The sequence below is a fragment of the Camarhynchus parvulus genome, chromosome 1A (genome assembly GCF_901933205.1).
Source record: "Camarhynchus parvulus chromosome 1A, STF_HiC, whole genome shotgun sequence".
Lineage (NCBI taxonomy): Eukaryota > Metazoa > Chordata > Aves > Passeriformes > Thraupidae > Camarhynchus > Camarhynchus parvulus.
The window spans coordinates 24,564,644-24,584,254 of record NC_044586.1 but is presented as its reverse complement, the minus strand read 5'-3'; the positions used below and the strand labels follow the sequence as shown (position 1 = coordinate 24,584,254).

General features: G+C 35.8%; 1 protein-coding gene across 6 annotated transcripts in view; it reads left to right on the top strand.

Annotated features, from left to right (window-relative positions):
* Nucleotides 1-19,611, top strand: part of ATF7IP (activating transcription factor 7 interacting protein) — an 84,567-nt gene that overhangs the window by 32,912 nt on the left and 32,044 nt on the right. For all 6 annotated transcript variants that reach the window (XM_030960725.1, XM_030960720.1, XM_030960722.1 and 3 more), the window contains 9 exons: nucleotides 3,819-4,876; nucleotides 9,187-9,273; nucleotides 11,308-11,453; nucleotides 12,608-12,745; nucleotides 13,849-13,914; nucleotides 14,443-14,516; nucleotides 15,022-15,110; nucleotides 16,410-17,048; nucleotides 18,549-18,616. In XM_030960725.1, the coding sequence (XP_030816585.1) occupies nucleotides 3,826-4,876; nucleotides 9,187-9,273; nucleotides 11,308-11,453; nucleotides 12,608-12,745; nucleotides 13,849-13,914; nucleotides 14,443-14,516; nucleotides 15,022-15,110; nucleotides 16,410-17,048; nucleotides 18,549-18,616 (2,358 nt within the window). In that variant the 5' untranslated portion in view covers nucleotides 3,819-3,825. The remainder of the gene's footprint in view (nucleotides 1-3,818; nucleotides 4,877-9,186; nucleotides 9,274-11,307; nucleotides 11,454-12,607; nucleotides 12,746-13,848; nucleotides 13,915-14,442; nucleotides 14,517-15,021; nucleotides 15,111-16,409; nucleotides 17,049-18,548; nucleotides 18,617-19,611) is intronic.

Genomic DNA, 19,611 nt, shown 5'->3' with positions numbered 1-19,611 from the left:
ATGCTTTAATTTAGAATAGTAGTAGCTTGATAAATTTACTTGAAGATAAAATTACTGAATCCATGTCATTTGCTCTGTTGCTCCTTGAAGGGATACATCTTGCCCCTTTGAAAGACTGGAAACCAGTATTTATTAAATGGTGGCTGACTGGCTTACACTGGTGTGACCAAGCCTGTCTGGACTGGCTGCCAGTTGATTTGTTTTCTTTACATTCAGATCTCACGTGAGTCTGTTCTTTGGCTGCACTGTGCTCCCTTGTGGGTATGGCTGGAAATGCTTAAAAACTGGTCTGCCCTTAAAAGATATTTTAAAACATCATTTTTGAAGATGAACCCAAAACATTGGTTTGCCTCATCTGTGCTTATAATTTTGTCACAGTCATTTTTATGGAATATTTTTGGTAGCTTTAAGCAAATACTCTTTGGTTTCAAAAGACTGTGAGATTGAGCAGGAAAATATGCATGAGTTACTCCCATAACCATTTAACAATGGAATTTTGAGAAGCCTGTATTTCCTACAGGTTCTTTCTAGAACTGTGTTAGTGCTTTGTTTTTAACTAGATTTTTGATAATATCCGAAGATAAAAAGTGAACAGAATTTTTAAATATATAAGCAATTCAAGCTTGTTCATCCTCTTTTTTTTCAATAAAAAGTAAGGGTGCATGAGTATAAAGGGATTCTGATGTTTGAATTTTTTTAAGACTGCTCTTCTTGGCAAATTTAAAAAGAAGTGTCCTTTATTTTCTTTGTATTTACTCTGTATTAAAAATGTTAATAAAAAACTGCTTAGTGACTTAAGGAAATTAGAACAGCAAATATTAATTTATTTTAAGTTATATGGTTATTCAAGTGATGCACTTACAGATTTGATTTTAAGATGTGTAAATGTTACATTAATCTGCTAGTGTATTTTCTGGTCATAGGAAAAGTAAGACTGTGAATTTTGCAATATATTTTGCAAACTCTGGGTAATGCCTGTAAAAGAAAACGCTGCAGTCTGGGAGATCGAACTATCCTACTGTAACTTTGATGCAGAGGCCCTGTTCTTGTACTGTGCTACCAGAGGGTTCTCATAAGTGGCTCATCTATTAGGAGTTCTTGGACTTGTTCAATGTTAGCCAAACCTGATTTCTTTCTCCAAATTTCCTTTACAAGATAAAAATCTGTAACAGCATGTGTGTTGGTTGTAGGGGTTTATATGAATGAAGGGGTTTAAATCATGTGAATATGTCTGCCTTCCATTCTGAGTTTGTGGGAAGACAGAAGGGATGTGCTTTTTGTACTTTCAGGTCTAAAATACTTGCATTAAATGTATTCTCTTCTGAAGGAATATGAAGAAATTTTATTTACCATGTGGACAGCTCTGGAAAGGCATTAACAGCTCACCTGGAGTTCATAAGTTGTCTGACTGAAAATGGTTATGATGAGAACCTTTTTTTCAACGCAAGTAGACTGGTGTTTCAGATCAGTGTGTCTGTAGGTGTTACATTTTGCTCCCACTAGTGGCAATGCAGTAGTAGACAATGCAGTTCAGAAAATCTAGGTCATAATGGCAAAAAAATCATCATAATGGTATTGTTGCGAGTTCATAAATAGACCTGATACAACTTTTTGTCAAAATTTGTTCATCTGTTCTTGAGGTGTGAGTCAAACTGTTAAGTAGTATCAGTAACATGAGTCTGAGGATTCTAGATTATTTTGCAGAAAAGAATTTTAAAAAAGGATAGTGGAAGTTCAGTGCTAAGTTAAAAGGAAATATAAAAAATTGCTTTGTGCTTTGTCCCTGTTTTTGTCAGGTCGCATTAACTAAGTATGAAATAAGCCTTAGAATTGTAATGTAAGGTACGTCATGATTGTGGGCTTTACAGTAGCATTCACATTGTCCTTTAGAATATGTATTCTTACCTTACAATGTAGAATATTGTAGTTAGGGATAAATGTTAAACAATTTCTTCACAAAAAATTATTCCAAATAAACTAGGAAAGATCCAGCAAACTAAAATGATAGGAGCTAAAGCATGTGACCCATGATGAGGTGCTGAGGGAGCTCAGCAGCTTCAGTCTGCTGAAGAGAAGGCTACAGGGCAATCTTAGCATTGCCTAAATAAAACTTGTAGATGAGGTCGGCTACAAAAGAGTGTGGAGCCATTGTTTTTTAGAGGCTGTGGCATCTGTGTTCTGAATTTTACAGCTTGGTTCATAGAATTATCAAATATCCTGAGTTGTAAGGGACCCACAGGGATTGAGTCCAACTCCTCACCTGGCACAGGACACCACGAAGAATCATTCCACCTGCCCATTTGGTTGTCCAAATGCTCCTGAGTTTGTGGTTACACAAAACTGTCATTGATCTGAGCTAGTGTTGGCAGTAGTCCTGCTTTCTTTTACCAAAAAAATTTAAAGTCATTTATATCCCACCTGAATAGACAAAATGCAATCTATTTATTCATTTCTTAGCTCTGTAAATGAAAATTAATTGGGAGCTGACACAAAATGAATCATACTAAGTATTTAAAGTGCATCCTTTGCCTAATAATTCTCCTGTGTCAGTGTTATAAACATTTGTCTATCTGGTCCTTGTGGTCAGAAAAGTCACATTCAGATAACTGATGATTTTTCTCTTTAATTCCTGTTAATATAATTTTTGCATGTTTTTGAGAAACTTAGTAAAGCTGTATGAGTGGTGGGAGTAACTTTATGATGGTTTGTAGCTTCAGGAGACTTCAATTGGTTAGCACGAGCTGATTCAAATCTTAGTTGTTGAGTTACATTTAGGATATAGAAACTTTCTTAGCTGCTTTCTGCTTCCGAACATTATCTTACGTAATCCTTTAAAACTAGACCATTAAGCAAGACCACGTGGGGAAAAAAATATATATTTTAAAAATCTCTATGGATTTGTTTCATTTAATGGAAACAGATGAAATCAGATTTTAGTGTATTTCAACAAAATTATTATAGCTTCCTAGGTAATGCTGGATTTAACTCCATGTTTTGATTTGAGGAAATAGATTTTCTAACATTTTTCTTACACTTTTTATAAACATTTATATTTTTCTTAATACTTGTGTGGGTGGATGGAATGAATATAACTGTTGAGGGCAAACCCACCAGTTTTCCTTGAAAGAGGGAGTTTTTCTACAAGGTGCTCCAATAGCTATAGTTTTTATATCCACGAATAGTCTTAATAAAATGTTACTGTAAACTGAATGAAAGTGGACTAAAAATCCAAGTTCATTTAACCATTGTATAGATGTGGATGATGAAAGTCTATTGTATTTATGTGGAAAAAAGTATCTTAATGATACACTGAGAAATTCTTTATATATAATGAAGTTTTCTTAAAAGTGATTTGATACAAAAATCTTTCATTTACCCCAGTTATTAATTCTGCTTGTAACTTATGAAATTAAATATATTTGGAAGGATGGAAATATTCTTGATCCATCAGTTTCCATTTATTTTTACCTTTTGATGAGAAGAGAGGCTGCTGGCTCTTACCTTAGTATGATATCTATTTTTAATAGAATATTATGAGACAGGTGGTCTAAAATGTGTAGTTAGAATATTACTGCATGTCTTAGTGTGACCTCTGTGACCTTTGCATAAATGTGTTTGTGCAGCATACAGAGAAACTTGGATTCAGTTTTTGGGAAGTCAGATGAAGTTTAAGTGTTGACAGGTGTTTCTTTGTTTTTGTCAGACCATTTCAGCTGGTTTACTTTAAAATGTGCTAAATGTTACAGTCTTTCTTAGTAGCAGTGTAATATGACAGTGTTAAATCTTTATCTTCACAGTTGTTTCTGAATTTTTTTAAGGGCTAAGATGGATAGCACAGAGGAACCTCAGAAAAAAGTCTTTAAAGCACGAAAAACAATGAGAGTAAGTGATCGGCAACAACTTGAAGCTGTCTATAAGGTTAAAGAGGAGCTGTTGAAGACAACTGAAGTGAAACTGTTGAATGGAAAACATGAGAATGGAGACTCTGATATAAATTCCCTTTTAAGCAATACAGATTGTACAGAAGTCAAGAAAGAAATTAATGGCATGGTTGACTTGTGTGTTAACTCTGAAGAAGGAAAAACAGCTTGTGATGAAATTAGCAAGACCAAAAGCCCTGAAAGTAGGGCAGGAAACATGGCCGGTGACATAGAATCCAAACCTCTAATGCTGTCTTCAGAAAATTTTACTCCTGAACAAGCTAAAGATGCTGACATTGCAGTAAAATGTGAGGCTGAAAATGGAGTTGGTAGCAGTAAAGATAATTTCCATGAAGAAAATAATAAAAAAGATCATTTGGACCAAAGAAAGAATGATATCCCATTGGAAGGTGAAAGTAAACCAGTCTGTTTAGCACCAGATATTAGTGACTCTTCTGAAGAAAAGGAAGAAACAAATTATTTACCTGTTAATTCCAGTTCATCTGGTGGTGAAAAGAGGACTGAAGAAGTAACTGCTAAAGAGGTTGTTGGAGAAGCAGCCATCTCTAGCAGTATGGAAGCTGACCAGGAAAAACAAGAAGGCAGTGCAGGACCTGCAGAAACCACTGTTTCAAAGACAATAGATGAGCCAAGTGAAAGTATCTTGGACAATACGGACTCTATGGAAACAGATGACATTATTCCAATTCTGGAAAAACTAGCCCCTGCTGAAGATGATCTGAGCTGTTTTTCTAAAAGTTCTCTGCTTCCAGTGGATGACACAGTCCCAGATTTAGAAGAGAAAATAGACAGTTGTTTGGGTTCACCATCCAAGCAGGAAAGCAATGAAAGTCTGCCAAAAGAGGCTTTCTTAGTACTGTCTGATGAAGACGATCCCTGTGATGAGAAGGAGGAACTTGTTGAAGGGATATTGCCAAACAAGTCAAGTCTTCCAGGTAGGAATTTTCTAAATGGTTCATTTCCATTCAAGTTTGGGATTTTGTTCATTTCTTAGAATGACACACTAGTGTCAGGTTTCTAAATCAAAGAGGCAATCCTACCCACCAATAATGTTATGTAGTCTTAGTTTTCAAGGGTGGTATTTAAGGCACAGGAAAAAGACTTTGCACTGAAAAATGGTCATCTTCCAGATCTGGAAGATGACCGTTTGATTTTGATTTTTTTTGTTTATTTGTTTTGGATTTTGGTTTTAGGGTTTGTTTGTTGTTTTCTTGTTGGTTTGCTTTGGGTTTTTTCATACTCTCTAAATTTAGGTGCCAACTTGGATGAGGTAGTGGGTAGAAAAAGAGGAAAGATGAGTAATTGTCAGAGAGGGAACAGAAGGATTTGGGAGAAGAGGAACTGCATTCATTTACTGCTTTCACAGGGAAGAAAGTATTTCAGCTTTCTCTAGCATGCAAATAAATGATAAGGAAAACATGCATATAATCCAAATGTGCTTCATCTTCTCTTTTAACTTTTTTTCCCCACTGAAAGACAGTATTGGAAAAGTTTAATGAAAATGCATGTCATGTATTGTTTTTATATGACATAGCTTTTATTCATTTAACTCAGTGGTTTTTATCTAAGTTTTCTTTGATAACTATGGCAACTGATTGATGCTTTTAGATGTTAAATGTGGAATCTCTTCATGTAGTTAGCAGAACATTTTTCTAAGTTATACTCAATGGATGTCCTTTGTAGTATACTGTTTAATACAGTTTCGTAAGCTTTTTTTCCTTTTGATAATGGACAGTCATTGCTGTACTATTGCACTTCTGAAAATAAAACAGATTAATAGTTTACAAATAAGTTGACAGTGTTCTTTTATATGTAATTAAGAGAGATGTTTCAGATTATCTTGGGAATGGAATTATTTTGTTGGGTTTTTTTCATCCCCATCTTTTCCCCAGCCCCCCCCCCCATATAGCTTTTATTAAATTATGACCATATTAACCCAAGTATGCTTAAATGTGGCTGACTGTAGAAATTTCATAGCTTAAATAAGATTCAGGTTTTAGTCTCTGGGAAGTTAGTGACCATGGTTTCTCAAATCTTGTTTTACTAATGATCAGACTGTGGCATTCTGAGTCTTCAGTCTCTGAAACAGCTGGAGAAACAGGGATAAGAGCATCTCTTCAGCCCTGTTTTAGACTCCTCCTTTTCTAGTATTTACCTTTAAATAATGCTAGTTAAATGGAGATAAGGTAGGTTCCATAGTTTCTGCTAAGGATCTTATTTAAGCATTAGCTGTTGTCAGTGAGATTGAAGAAGTGATACCATTGTTCTGCACTGAAAGTCTTCCAGAAGTTCTTGGAGGTGGGAGAGAGGCAGGGGGAAAGAAGGTTGTGTGTAGTTGTGCCAAAATTGTAGTGTTAAAAATCCTTTTATGAAAAAAACAGTACAAATAAATTGGTTATCTTTGTTTTCACTGCAGTTTAAGAGTTCTCTCATTGAAGCCATTAGGTTTACTTTTTTCAACTTACCCAATGAGAAAACACTCTGGGGTCACAGGGGAATTTGCTATGGAGCAAAAAGACTCAAGTGAATATTAAATACTGGACTACAATTTGCAGAAGTCTAAAATTAATGTATCCAGCAATAGATTTTTAAGATTCTAAATTCTGGTGACAAGACAAATGCTTTTGACTAGTTGTTTTATTTATTGGCTAATAGCAGTTTATGACTCTTACAGTTGTGTGGCTGTAAACTGAGACTGTTCATGAAACGAAAATTGGTCACTGTGATGTTCTGCCTTAACCAGCAACAAAAATAATAGCAGAGAGGTTGCATAGGCAGGAAACAGTTGTATGAGAAAACAGGTAGAGTTACCTTATAAAGAGTAACTTTTGGAAAGGGTCTTGGAAAATTAAAACTGTGGAGACCGTATGGAGATCATTTCAAGATGCTGTATTGGAGAAACAGGTGCAAACTGCTCAGTTAAGAAGCAAGATTTCAACAAGTCCAGATAAAAGCCATCATGGCTAAGCAACAATGAAAAAATGGTACTAGAAGACTTTATTCAAATGTACAGATTAATGGAATGTCTTTCCCAAGTGGAATTAGTAACTATAGTAGCTAAGTTGTCACAGATTTTTTTAATGAAAGATCATACATTAGAAAGCCTTGGAGCTTTTTGTGTAAGCAAACAAGCATGTGACAAGGAAGCCCTCTTGTGAATTATCTTTGATATCCAAACACAAGTGATTTCTTATCAAGAAATTTTGGAAATGAAGCAGTAAAGCAGAAAGTCCTCGTGGAGGAAATAATCAGCTAAAGAATAAAAAATAAATTCAGAGTTCCAGAGACTAGTTCCAGAGACTGTGCTGTATGACAGAATTAATAAATAGTCTAAAATGAATGGTAACTAGTGGTGTCACAGTTTGCTGATACGAAGAACTGGAGAAGAATTTTACAATGCTGATTGACTGAGAAACAAACGTGACAGGTGAAATTCATAGTGGTTATCTGCAAAGTGGTGCATGTGAGTACAAAACTCATAACTTCATCAGAAGGTAGAACTGACTCGCCACTCAATAAAAATATTTCAGGATTATAGTAGGTGCTTTTGAGAAAACCTTGATAAAATGGCAGTTGAAAAAATCAAGTGAAAAATGATTGGAATCAATTAGGAAACAGGAAAACTTTACTATGATACACCAAGCTCATAGGAGGCTGACAGGGTTGCATTCATTGCTTCTGCTTGTCTAGCATCAAGATAATGAGATCACAGCTTAGCAGTGGAAACTAAGCTGATAACCAGTTGTGAGATCTTCTTAACTAGAGAGGTCTGCTGTGAATCATGTTGAAACCACTTGTAGTTAAATGACAGATATGTTCATAGTAATGGAAGTTAGTAAGGAAAGGGCTTTCTCATCCCTGAAATTACTTGTCCTCTATATTAAGATTTTTTGGGGGGAAAAAAAAATATATATATAAAGTTTTTTGAAAAATAAGACCTCAGCTTTGAAGCTTGTAATATGTTTTAAAGACATTCTAGGTATGTGTATCTTTCCATGGGATATTTGTGTCTTTCAGCTGAATATTAAAATCTCTGAGTTGTGGGAAAAGTTGTCTTAAACTTAGCAATTCTCCTTTAGATTCATAGGTAAATGAGTCCTATTTTATTCATAGCAATTAAATACACAGTTTATCTATAAGTCTTAAGAAGCAGGTGGCATAGGCATTATGCTGATTTATTACCTTAAAAGTTAATCATATTTGGATTGAAGAATTTGTATTATTACTATTATTTTTACATTTATAAGAAAAATTAAAATCCCATAGTGCCAGGTTATTGGGTTTTGACTCCTCCTTTTTCTGATTTATTGGGTAACTTGTTTTAAGTCATTTAAATGTTCATCATAATAGAAGGGAGACTAAGAGAGCATCAAGCATACCTTTGCAACCAGAACTTTCCTTAGAAAAGCCAGTAAACTCTCCTGTAATAACAAAATGAATATAGGAAAATGAAGTGTACAGATCAAGATGTGCATAAGAGTGCTTACTTGCCTTCTTATATGCTGGATAGATTTTACTGTAATCTTAAAAGCAATAGAAACACATGATGGAAGCTTGTTTCATTCACATTTGTACAAAACACATAATGGAAGCTCATGGAACATATAATAAAATTTTTCAGGAAGTGCTACCATTTTTATCTTTGTATGTTTGATGGCTTCAGGTTTTTCTTCTTTTAAGTGTTTCCTAAACTGAATATTTTTAAATGGCTAGTCCTAAGTTGTGATACTTTGTATTAGCGAGAAACTTCAAATTAAAATTCATATTTGTTAACCTAAATCTAGGCCTTTCCTACCATTAAGATTATGGTTGAAGTTGCCAATTGTAAATAGAGAAACATATTAGTATTTTAGTATTTTGTTACTGAAATTTTTGTGCTTTGTCACTAAGTGGGGAAGTAAGCTAAAATAAATTGTTGAGAACTTCAGCTGCATTAAAAATATATCATATTTCAGAAGTAACTGAAGCATGTTTCCCTCATAATTACACTTCGGTAATTCTGGTTAAAATGTTAAGCAAATTCAAAAGTGAGTCTTAATGTGTTGCATGATAGTTCAAATTTTTGTTTTGAGGGTATTCCCTTAGTTTTTTCATATCTGCATTCCCTCTTTGTCATGATTATTTCTCTTGCCTTCCCTCACGTGGTTTTTTTTTCATATGTTTTTTACATTAATTAGTCAAAATAGGACTGTTACAAGACTTTTGTAGATCTCAGAAAGTGTGGATTTTTTTCTTCTGTTTATAGAAGAGGTGGAGGGGGAGAGAAAAAAGGAATGTGAAGATAAAGAAGGAGAAGAGGCCCACAAAGAAGAGGAGATACAAATAGAGAAAAGTATGTAATGTTAAAACCATTGTGTTTCACTGTGTTGTATATTTTAGAAGCACAGAATCATTAGGTTTGGAAGGGACTTTCGATGATTATCTAGTCCAATGCCCCTGTTAAAAACTGGGTCAATTAGAAAGCAATTTGCCCAGAACTATGTCCTGACAGGTTTTGAGTATTTCCACAGACTAAGATTCCACAAATTTCCCGTGTTCTGATCCCAGTGTTTGACCACCCTCACAGTAAAAAAGTTTTTAAATGTTTGAGTGGAAATTCTTGTATTTCAGTTTACATCCATTTCTCTTGTCCTGTCGCTGCTACTCACTAAGAGTCTTGCTCTGGTTATTCTCCACCTGTCAGGTAATTCACACCCATGATAAAGTCTTCCCCAATGGCCTTCTCCAATTGAACAATTCCAGCTCTTGATGAATGCTCCTATCTCAAAAACATCTTGGTGACTCTACACTGCACTCTCTCCAGTATGCTCCCATATTTTTTTGTAAATAGAAACCCAGAACTGGACAAAAGACTCAAGGTTCAGGCTCACATTCCCTGGTTAGAGGGGAACCTCTAACCTCCCTCAGCCTGCTGTCAGTACTCATTCTCAGGCAGCCAAGAATGTTGTTGACCTTCTTTGCCAACAGGGCACATTGCTGCCCCATGATCAGCTTCATATACATGGAGACCACCAGGGCCTTTTCTGAAAAGGGGTTTTCCAGCCAGTGAATTCCCAACCTGTACTAATGCATGGTTTTATTGCTATCCAAGTGTAGCACTTTGGCATCTCCTTTTCTTAAACTTCATGAGGTTCTTGCTTGCCCATTTCTCCAGTTTGTCAGTGTGACTGAATGGCAGCATAACTACTTAGGAGTGTACAAATCACTCCTTCCAGTTTTGTATCACCTGCAAGTGGCTGCAGATATCTTCTTACCCCATTATCTACGTCATGAATGAAGGTGGTGGTGTTGGTACCAGTGGCATCTGCTGGTGTGCATTACTGAGCTCCAACTGGACTATGTACCAATAATGATGGCTCCTGGAGCCCAACAGTTGAGCCAGTACAATTATCTAGGCCATACATCAAGAATTTGAAGATGGTTTAGGTGTCAGAAGCATGATTAAAGATGCTCTCCTCTCATCCACTGAGCTAGAGGTCTCACCGTAGAGGGCTATCAGGCTGATGGTGCCTGATTTCCCCTTGATAAATCCATTCAATTCCCCATCATCTTCTTGATAGGCCTTGAGATGATTTCTATCTAGATTTACTTGCTCCATCATGTTCCCAGGGATTGAAGTAAAGCTGATAATCCTCTAGTTCCCTGGGTCCTTGTTATGTAAATCTGGAGATTATTTAAAAGCAGATGTCCCTCTTGTCCTCAAGAACCTTCTGGACACAGTGCCAGGAGCTGGAGGAGTGACTGAGGTCTCTTGGGTTCTTTTGTGCTTCATCATTGTAAAAGTCCTTTTTAATAATAATCTAGTTCTGTTTTGAGCCTGTTCTTTTGTTAGTTTTTTACTTTCCATCTTAACCAAGAAGTGAAAAAAAAGTTTGAATGGTTTTTCAGTCAGGTGTTGGAGGTACGAGTTAAAACTTCATGGCAAGTAAATACAGTTAATTGCTGGCATAGTTAAATGAGATGTAGTTTTATTTGGCTGGAATTCTGAGAAGAGGATTCCTTTTTCAGAAGGAGATTTTCTTTTGCTTCTCAGAAGCCATGTTTCATTACAAGATAGTGCTGATAGGAGCAGGATGAACTGGAGGGAGGCTCTGGAGAGAGGACTGGTGGTAGTAGAATCATTTTGTATTTAGCACAGTGGCTGGGTGAATCACAAAGCAGAACTGACAGACAGGGCAGTAATGTACAGATGCCAGAAGGACTGGTTTTGTACTTGGATGTCATCAAGCATGTTTTTCCAAAGGCATTCCTACAGGTTTACCATGAAAAAGCTTAAACTGAGAACAACTTCATGGTAATTATGGCATTCTGAAGATACCTGTTTTTTCAGGAGTTCCTCATGAGCAGTTTTATCTAATTGTTCCAGATGAAGCATCAAAGAGAAAGCGTTCCAAATCTGAGGACATGGACAATGTTCATTCTAAACATCGTCGGTACATGGGAGAAGATTATGAAGCAGAGCTCCAAGTCAAAATTACAGCCAGAAAGGATGTTGACCTAAAATTACAAAAGGTAAAATAGAGGTGCAGAGCAAAGAACATAAACACATGCCTGTCACTTGTGTTACCATCTTTGAATTAGCAGTCCTTTTGCGCACACTGTGTCCCCAGACATTTTCTCTTTTTTGTGGTTGAACATTGGATGTAATTCAAATAACAAAGGTGTTTAATTCTTATAAAGTTCTACATAGCCCTCCTTTTAAGAAGAGACCAAATACCATTTGAAAGCTATGCTGCAGGAGTTATATTTGAAATGTATAAAATTCTTGAAGTCTCATGTGACTCTAGATGGAAAATGTTAGTAAAGGATGTATTTCACCATGATGATTTATATGTGATGCACTTTATTCTGTGCCTAGCTTTTAAAAAAAGGCAGTCTCCAAAGAAGAGTGTAATCCACCTGGCATTTTGCAGATTTTTGTAGAGCTGTTAATAGCCTGATTGCACTATTGCTGTATAAGGAACCTGTGGTCTTGAAGAAAAGAAAATTGTGCTGTTCTTCTGTTAGTTCATTAGCTAGCATGTGTTGCAACTTCATTAATTGTAGGATGGCAAAAACTGAACCACATTAGTGGCTTATTTATTTTTATTTCCTATGAAAACTTTTTAAAGTGCAGTAGGTATAGATGGGAGAAGAATATTAAATAATAACTTCTGTCAAGTGAACTTTGTGAAAACCAGTCTTTTCTTACGTTTTTAGCTTCTGCAAAAAAGGCAGCACTGAATTTTTGCTAGGAGAAAATATATTGCAGAAAAAAGTTTTTGTTGAATGTCTTAAGTTTTTGTTCATTGAATGCCAATGTCCGTCTCAAAAATAGAAAAGTAAGAAGAACAATTAACTTGTGTAAGCACTGGACTTTAAAAGAATACCTTCTGTTGTTAAGGTTCTTTTTATATATAGTAAGATTTTATACCCGTGTTATACTGCAAGGAAATTAATTTGTTGAATTAATGGCAAACCATTTGTATTTTCCAAAATGATGTGAAAACTTAGCTGTGCAACCATATGCTTATTGCTGACTGTAGATTTATTTGATTGACCGGGTACAACAGTTGTCATTGTTCTGTTTACAGCAAGATATTTATTAAGAGTTGAGAATATTTTTATAGGTGGTTCCCCAAAGTTTGGGATTGCATTGTTGTATTTTTTATATAACAATTTTGCAGATTATCCAGAGACTGTTAGAAGAAAAACTTACCGCTTTACAGTGTGCGGTATTTGACAAGACTCTGGCAGACTTGAAAACCCGAATGGAGAAAGTAGAATGCAACAAGAGGCATAAAACTGTGCTTACTGAAATGCAGGTGAGTGTTTGTGTGTTTAGCTCCACACTAGGGTCAAATTGAAAAATAACTTCCTCGATGTTTAGTAGTAAGGTTCCTGCAGTTGCCAGTAGGGAAACCATTGTGACTCTGCAAGGGGAGGAGGTGGTGGGGGGAGCAGCAAATACTAATGTTCCTTTTGAGCTGTAAAACTATTTTCCTGCTCAGAAGGAGGGAAGCAACCAGTTAATCATACAGAAACTCCAAAGGGTATCTTCCATCTGGCAAACTGATTCATTAGGTGTTTGTAGACTGCTTTTCCACTCTGCTGTTCCATTTAGGCATTTTCAAAAAATTCCAAGTATGAAAATATCTAAGGTCTTTATGAAGCTGGAAATCTGCTTAAAAATGGGAACATGCAGGAAGGAGAGGACAGTAGCACTGGACTTGGAACATCCTACATCACATGCTTCCCCAGAGTGTAAATATTGATGTTCTAGCAAGGAGGCAAATAGCTAGTGTTGAATGCAGTATGCTTTCCTGCATTATTTATAGAAAATATGCACATAGTGATGACATGAAGAACTTCACAAAAAAGAATTTTGAACTGACAGGACAATTAAAAGCTTATCTCATAACAAATTTGAACAATAAGGCCGTTTTACTTTTTTATGAAAAGAACATGGAGTTTGCCAGATCACTTCCCACTATACAACTCTTTCCTCTTGTTGCCACAGACATTTTATGTTGACTTCTTAAGTGCTAAGATGCTTTCAGTATACTTGTTTACCAGTGTCTTTAGCCATCAACTAGAATGTCAAAGTAATAACATCATATAAGGCTTTCATTTATGTAGTTTTGTGTGAACATGTCAGATGAATTCAGTTTGTGTAGTTGTGAGTAGAAAGGAAAATAATTAAACTTGTCTCTAAGATACCATGACTGTGATGCATACGTGTCTTTCTGCTATAATATAGTTAAAAATAACATAGTGGTACTGTTTTTCAAGGAAGAATAATTTCCCTGATATGAAAATGGCCTTTGACTTAACTATGTCTTAGTAATACGTCTTTTAGTTTATAAAAAATTTTTTATAGTTCTTGGGGATTTATGGTTTTGTTTGTTTTCGTCTTCTTCCTGTTTAGGCTAAAATTGCAAGATTGACAAAGCGGGTTGGAGCAGCCAAGGAGGACTTGAAGAAGAGACAGGAAGTAAGAATTAGATTTTTTGGGGTCTGGGGGTTTTTTCTGAGTTAGCCTAAACCTTGTGTTGGAAAATAAAGAAAATTTTATATGCAGAAAGATGTGACTTGTTTATTCAATGGCATTGACAAATTGGGTTTGTCTGGTTTGGTTAAAGAAATCTTAACATCTGTTATGTAATTCTGAATTATACAGTAGCTTCTTTAGCTGTTTTTAGTGTGAAAACACCTTAAACTATATATAACTGAATCGAATTTACTTCAGTATGAAGAGTGCCATGTAAATAAAAGTGCATCCCACCACCGTGATTCTGAGGGATGAGAGGGGGAAGAGGAAAGAGAAGATATAGGAGAGGGAAGCAGTAGGACCAAGGAGATTTTGTGTAGTTGTACAATATGTCAAATTCTCCTGCCATGTTGACTTCAGAAAATGAATCTCTCACACAGCAGTGAATGGATATGAAATAAAATGAAAGCATAAGTTTGCAAGCTGCCTTAAAGTTGTTCTGTTATGGCCTCTCTCTCTCATTCTGTGTAGAATGTGGCAAATGCACCTGTATCTCCAGGGAAAGCAGCACCTGACCCTGCAAATGTAAACAATGCCACATATCGGTAAGCAAAGCACATCACTGGGACCGAGTTAAAATGTACAATAGGACACTTCAGATACTCTCTGTACTTCCTTTTTTTAATTAAAGTGTTTTTTCCTTATTCTTCATTGCTCTTCACTTGTAAAATTTGACTTGCTTTTACAGAAATCATAAATTGACAGAATTGAACCCATTCTTGGTTAAATCTAGATAGTATTTAACATCTGTTTCAGCGTTTAAAAACTTATAGATAATAGTGGAAGTTTAAATCCAAGAACAGGAGAATTCTTTTGGTGCAAGACCAGCTTCGTGCAAGGACTTGAAAATTTATAAATAATTCCATACCTCTTTTTATTTGGGAAATAGCCAAAGTTAATTTGCCTGAGAAGCAAAAGTGAGTTTTGAAAAAATAAATCTCAAAAAAGAGAACAGCTGTAAAATTAGGGATTTTTTCACCATTGTACTGTTCATAAATATACCTTATGTGGCTTTTTGAGATAAATGCCTACTCAAATTTTGTTCCTTAGAAATGCTGGCACAGTAAGGCAGATGCTGGAGTCAAAGAGGAATGTAGGAGAGAGCACACCAGCAACTTTTCAAGCCCCTGCGAATCCAGGTAAGAAACTCCCTATGGACTATAAACACACTTCTTAAAAGTTCTATTGCTTTCCATTAAAGAAGTAACTAACCCAACAGAGCGAAACTGATTTTACTCCTTTTTTCCGACCTAAAAAAACCATTATTTTTAGTTGTCTAGTGCATTCCCTGTTTATATTTGTGTAGTATGCTTACCAGGTATGGAAAAAAAGGTGTTGATTTGGCCAAGCAGAATTTGTGGTAAATTAGATGCTTCAGTAGACTGCATGCTGGGTATGGCCGCAAAATTGGCTGTCAAGAACTGAGACGTATCTCAGGCCCCTTATTGTACTTGGTCATAATAGGATGCTGATGATACCCTTCTCTGTACCTAATGACTATAGAAATTGAATTGGAAACTAAACAGCAGTTAAAAAGCTCATTTCTTAAAGGAGTCATGTTGAGAAATGGAATTTCTAGATTAAAATTTTATAGGGAATACAGACTCAAACTCACCATTAATTTATTAATTATAGTCTTGCAGTCCTTGGTTGTAAAAATAGTTTAATATCGAATGCTGAATCTTTCCCACAGGATTATCTTACAGTTTGTATGTACTGGCTTTCAGTAGTGTATTTTGCTCCTGATCTTTAAAATTAATCCTGAAATTTTGTTGCATAAAAGTCAATATCTTCTCTGACACATTAATACTTGGTTTTGGTAGAACCTTCTGGATACAAGGTCCTACCTATACAAGACAAGCTAGTCATAACTGAAATAGTTTTTCTTTTCTTGTGTTTTGTGAAGCACCAGTTGCTCTGCCATTTCTATAATGGGTGCTTAAAATGCTGTATTTTATGTTTCCAGCAGTTAAATCTTGGAGCTTTTCAAGCTGCTGTCATAATTCTTTATATATCTTTTCCCCTGATATTTCTTATAAACAGAAATTCAGTATTGACTGTATCTTTAACCAGGCCATTGAACATGAGAGTGTACAACAGAAAAATAGTACCTGTAGCCTTTATTTGCAAAACGAAGTAATTCTACACCACTTTTTTCATAGAGTCATAGAAGTATTTGGGTTGGAAGGGACCTTTAAAGATCATCTAGTCCAACCTTCCCACCATGGGCCAGGTCATCTTTTACAAGATCAAGTTGCTCAAAGCCCTGTCCAGCCTGATGCTGAACACTTAAAATGATAGGGCGTTCCCAGTCACTGTGGACAGCCAGTTCCAGTGACTCACTGCCCTCATCATAAATTGTTTCCATTTGTCGTGTTGCAGTGAAACTTCCCACTTGATTCAAATGCTTAATTTTTTTATTTATTTTTTGTGTGTAGTGCCTGCTTCCAGTCTTGCTGCTTCTCCAGCAGTTGTCAGTGGACATCCTAAGCTTCAGACTCCAGTGTCCTCCAGCAGCTCTTTGACAACAGCAGTGCTTCCCACAGCTAACACGGCTACGGTTGTAGGCACTAATGCAGTGCCCACTGGCAGCACTCAGTCAGTGTCTGTCTCATTGCAGTCTTTGCCTGTAATCCTGCATGTACCTGTGGCAGTGTCGTCCCAGACTCAGCTTCTGCAAGGCCACACAGGGACTTTGGTCTCTAACCAGCCCTCAGGCAACGTTGAATTCATATCTGTACAAAACTCGTCTACAGTTGGTAGCCTTACCAAAACGACTGTGTCTTTGGCATCAACTAACACAACTAAACCAAATAACATCCCACTTGTGCCCAGTCCTGGTATTCTGAGGACCTCTACAGCCAGTGCTGGGTCAATAGGCACAACGTTGGCAGTACAGGCTGTTCCTACTTCACATCCTGTTGCACAGACCACAAGGACTTCTTTGCCCGCAGTGGGTACTCCAGGACTTTATAATGCGACTGCCAGTCGAGCACCCCTACAGATGAAGCTTCCTCTCCCTGCATTTAATAGTACAGCTCCTACTGAACCACCCACCATTGCAGCACCTAAGATTGGTAAGTTGTGCTTGAATGTTGACACTGGCAGAGGAAGATAGTGGTCACAGGGAAACATAAAACTGCATTCTGTGGAAAATCGTTTATTAGTGTTTTACAGAGATGGTTCTTCTAGGTTGCGTTTCTGTTGAAATTTTCAAGATCAAAATAATCTCTATGACAGATCTGTTTCAGACATTGTTGAAAGTAAACTCCCCTTGGAGTCAGCAGTGTGGCTTTGTAAGCTTTGTTTTATTTAGAATTTGATTTATATAATTGCTAGCGTGAAGTCAAACTCCTGTCATTAAGAACTTGGTATTTAATTTTAACACAGCCTCTGAGAATAATATGAACTACCTTTCTAAGTAAAGGCATACTGAAAGGAAAGTATAATTGTAACTTAATTTTAACAACACTTAAAAGTAAACAAAATGGTAGAAAAAAACCAATTGAATATGAACCTAGTTCCAAAGGAGTGTGCTTACAGTATTTAAATAAAGTCTCTAAATACAATAAATGCTCAAATAACAATAATTAGATTAATTATTTTTCTCAATCTTTGGTCCTGCCCTGATGGTTGTCTGCACTTCTGATTTTACATACCTTAAATTTTTTTTATAATAGGTGGGATTTCAGGATTTGTAAGTGTTGGAGTTATAGCAAGTGCCTGATTGGCACAATATAAGCTAGAAGGATCTCAAGCAGAACTTGACATCAGAACAAGTTTCATTTCATTTTCCTGTATCTAAGTTACCTATGCTAAAATACGTGCTCTGTAGAGTTAGACATTTATGTTTTATATTGGCTCCTAGCTCTAAAGCGAAAAGAAGTGATTTAAGACAACAGAAAAAGGGTTGTGGCTGATGAGATACAGTGAAAAAACGGAGGACCTATGTGTTCAAAGAATGTCTCATTTTATGCAGTTTCCATAGATTTACTTTATACCCTAGTAGTTTTCTCACCAGAACTGGAACACTGATTTGGGCCAGCAGTGTTGCTGATAAGCTCTTGTTAAAATGAAAAGGAATGAGAACCGAATTTGAATTTATATATTTGCATCAAATATTAAAACAGCTTCTTAAATTACTAGTTTAATATTTTGCTGAGCTACTAAAGATACTCAGTCTCCTTGCCTCAGTTATATATTTTGCAGTCTGTTTAAGCATCCTTTTTTCAGTCGGGTCTTTTTTTGTACAGAAATATCTAATAATTGTATTAATTTTTAGTTGAATAGCTTATCAATATGCATACAGGGGGAGGAGAGGTTGGAGTTATACTTTGTGCTCAGGCAAGGAAATTGCTCATAAAATGCTTTTAATATACTGTCAAACTTACAAGGAAAGGAACACGTCAATCAAACTTGAATACTTATAATTGAAAACTGGGGCTAAATGTAAAATATGTCACATATTGAATGTTTAGTGTCAAACAGTTTTGAATATTGCCTTCAAATATGGCTAGTGGGTAGCAATAAGTAGTACTGAGTTGATACTGCAAATGAACAATTTTTTGACCCCTCAGAAAACCAGACAAGCAGGCCACCAACAGATACTTCGGCAAACAAGCGACCTGCTGAGGGAACAACACAGGTAGGCTGTTGATTGTTTCTGTATAAAATTCTAAAGTTACAATCCACAGGAGATTATCTTTATTGATTATAATTGAACAATTTTAGTTTCTTTTGTGCCATCCTTTCTAGTTCTCTCAGTTTATATTATTCTTCTTTTGATTCACTGTTACAGCATGAGCTTCTGATAATTTTTTCAGAAGTGTTCTGATGGGATTTCTGTAGGTAGACAAGTTGGTAAATCAGGAGCAGACTAAAAGTTGTCTGCTAAAACAGAGCTAGCATACAAAGAAAAGACTGCCCAATCTTCGTCTGAATGGCTTGAACTTATATAGCTGCAAATATTTTATAAATTATCACACTGCTCTCATTCCTACACTAATCCAGAAGTTAAAATTGGAATTCTAATGTTTGATTGCCATATATCATGGGAGGATAAAAAAGGATAAGAAACCTTCTTCAGGAATAGCTGCTTCATGATAAAGGATAGCTTGCAATACTTCTGGATTCCTTGTCTAAAATTTGTTGGACTTTGAAATTTAAAGTTTGAAATTAAGCTATTTTAAATTCTTCATAAATAATTTTCTTTCTGTCTATAGATGTTTCAACAAGCACCTCATACATAACTCTTGCTATTAATTAGAAGTCATGTTATTTAGAGGAATAAAGTTAATTTCTTCTAGACAACATTTCCAAATTCATTAGTGTCTCAAGGTGCAGTTAATCTAACTTGTATTTCAAAGCAAGAAGAAAATATACAGGACAATATTCTGGTTTTCACCTGCTGAAAGTAATCTGGCAAAGGTAGTCAGTATTTTAGAGTATAAACTATGCCTCACTCTTACCTTTCAATTAAGATAAAGGTTGTTTGGAACTTAATTTTTCAAAGATACCTGTGGATTATAGCTATTCAAAACCCTTGTCTGTACTTGATACATGGGAAATCCACTACCATAATGGATGACAGTAGTACAGTTTTACTCTTTAATTTTCAGTATAAGATGCATATTTTGGAAT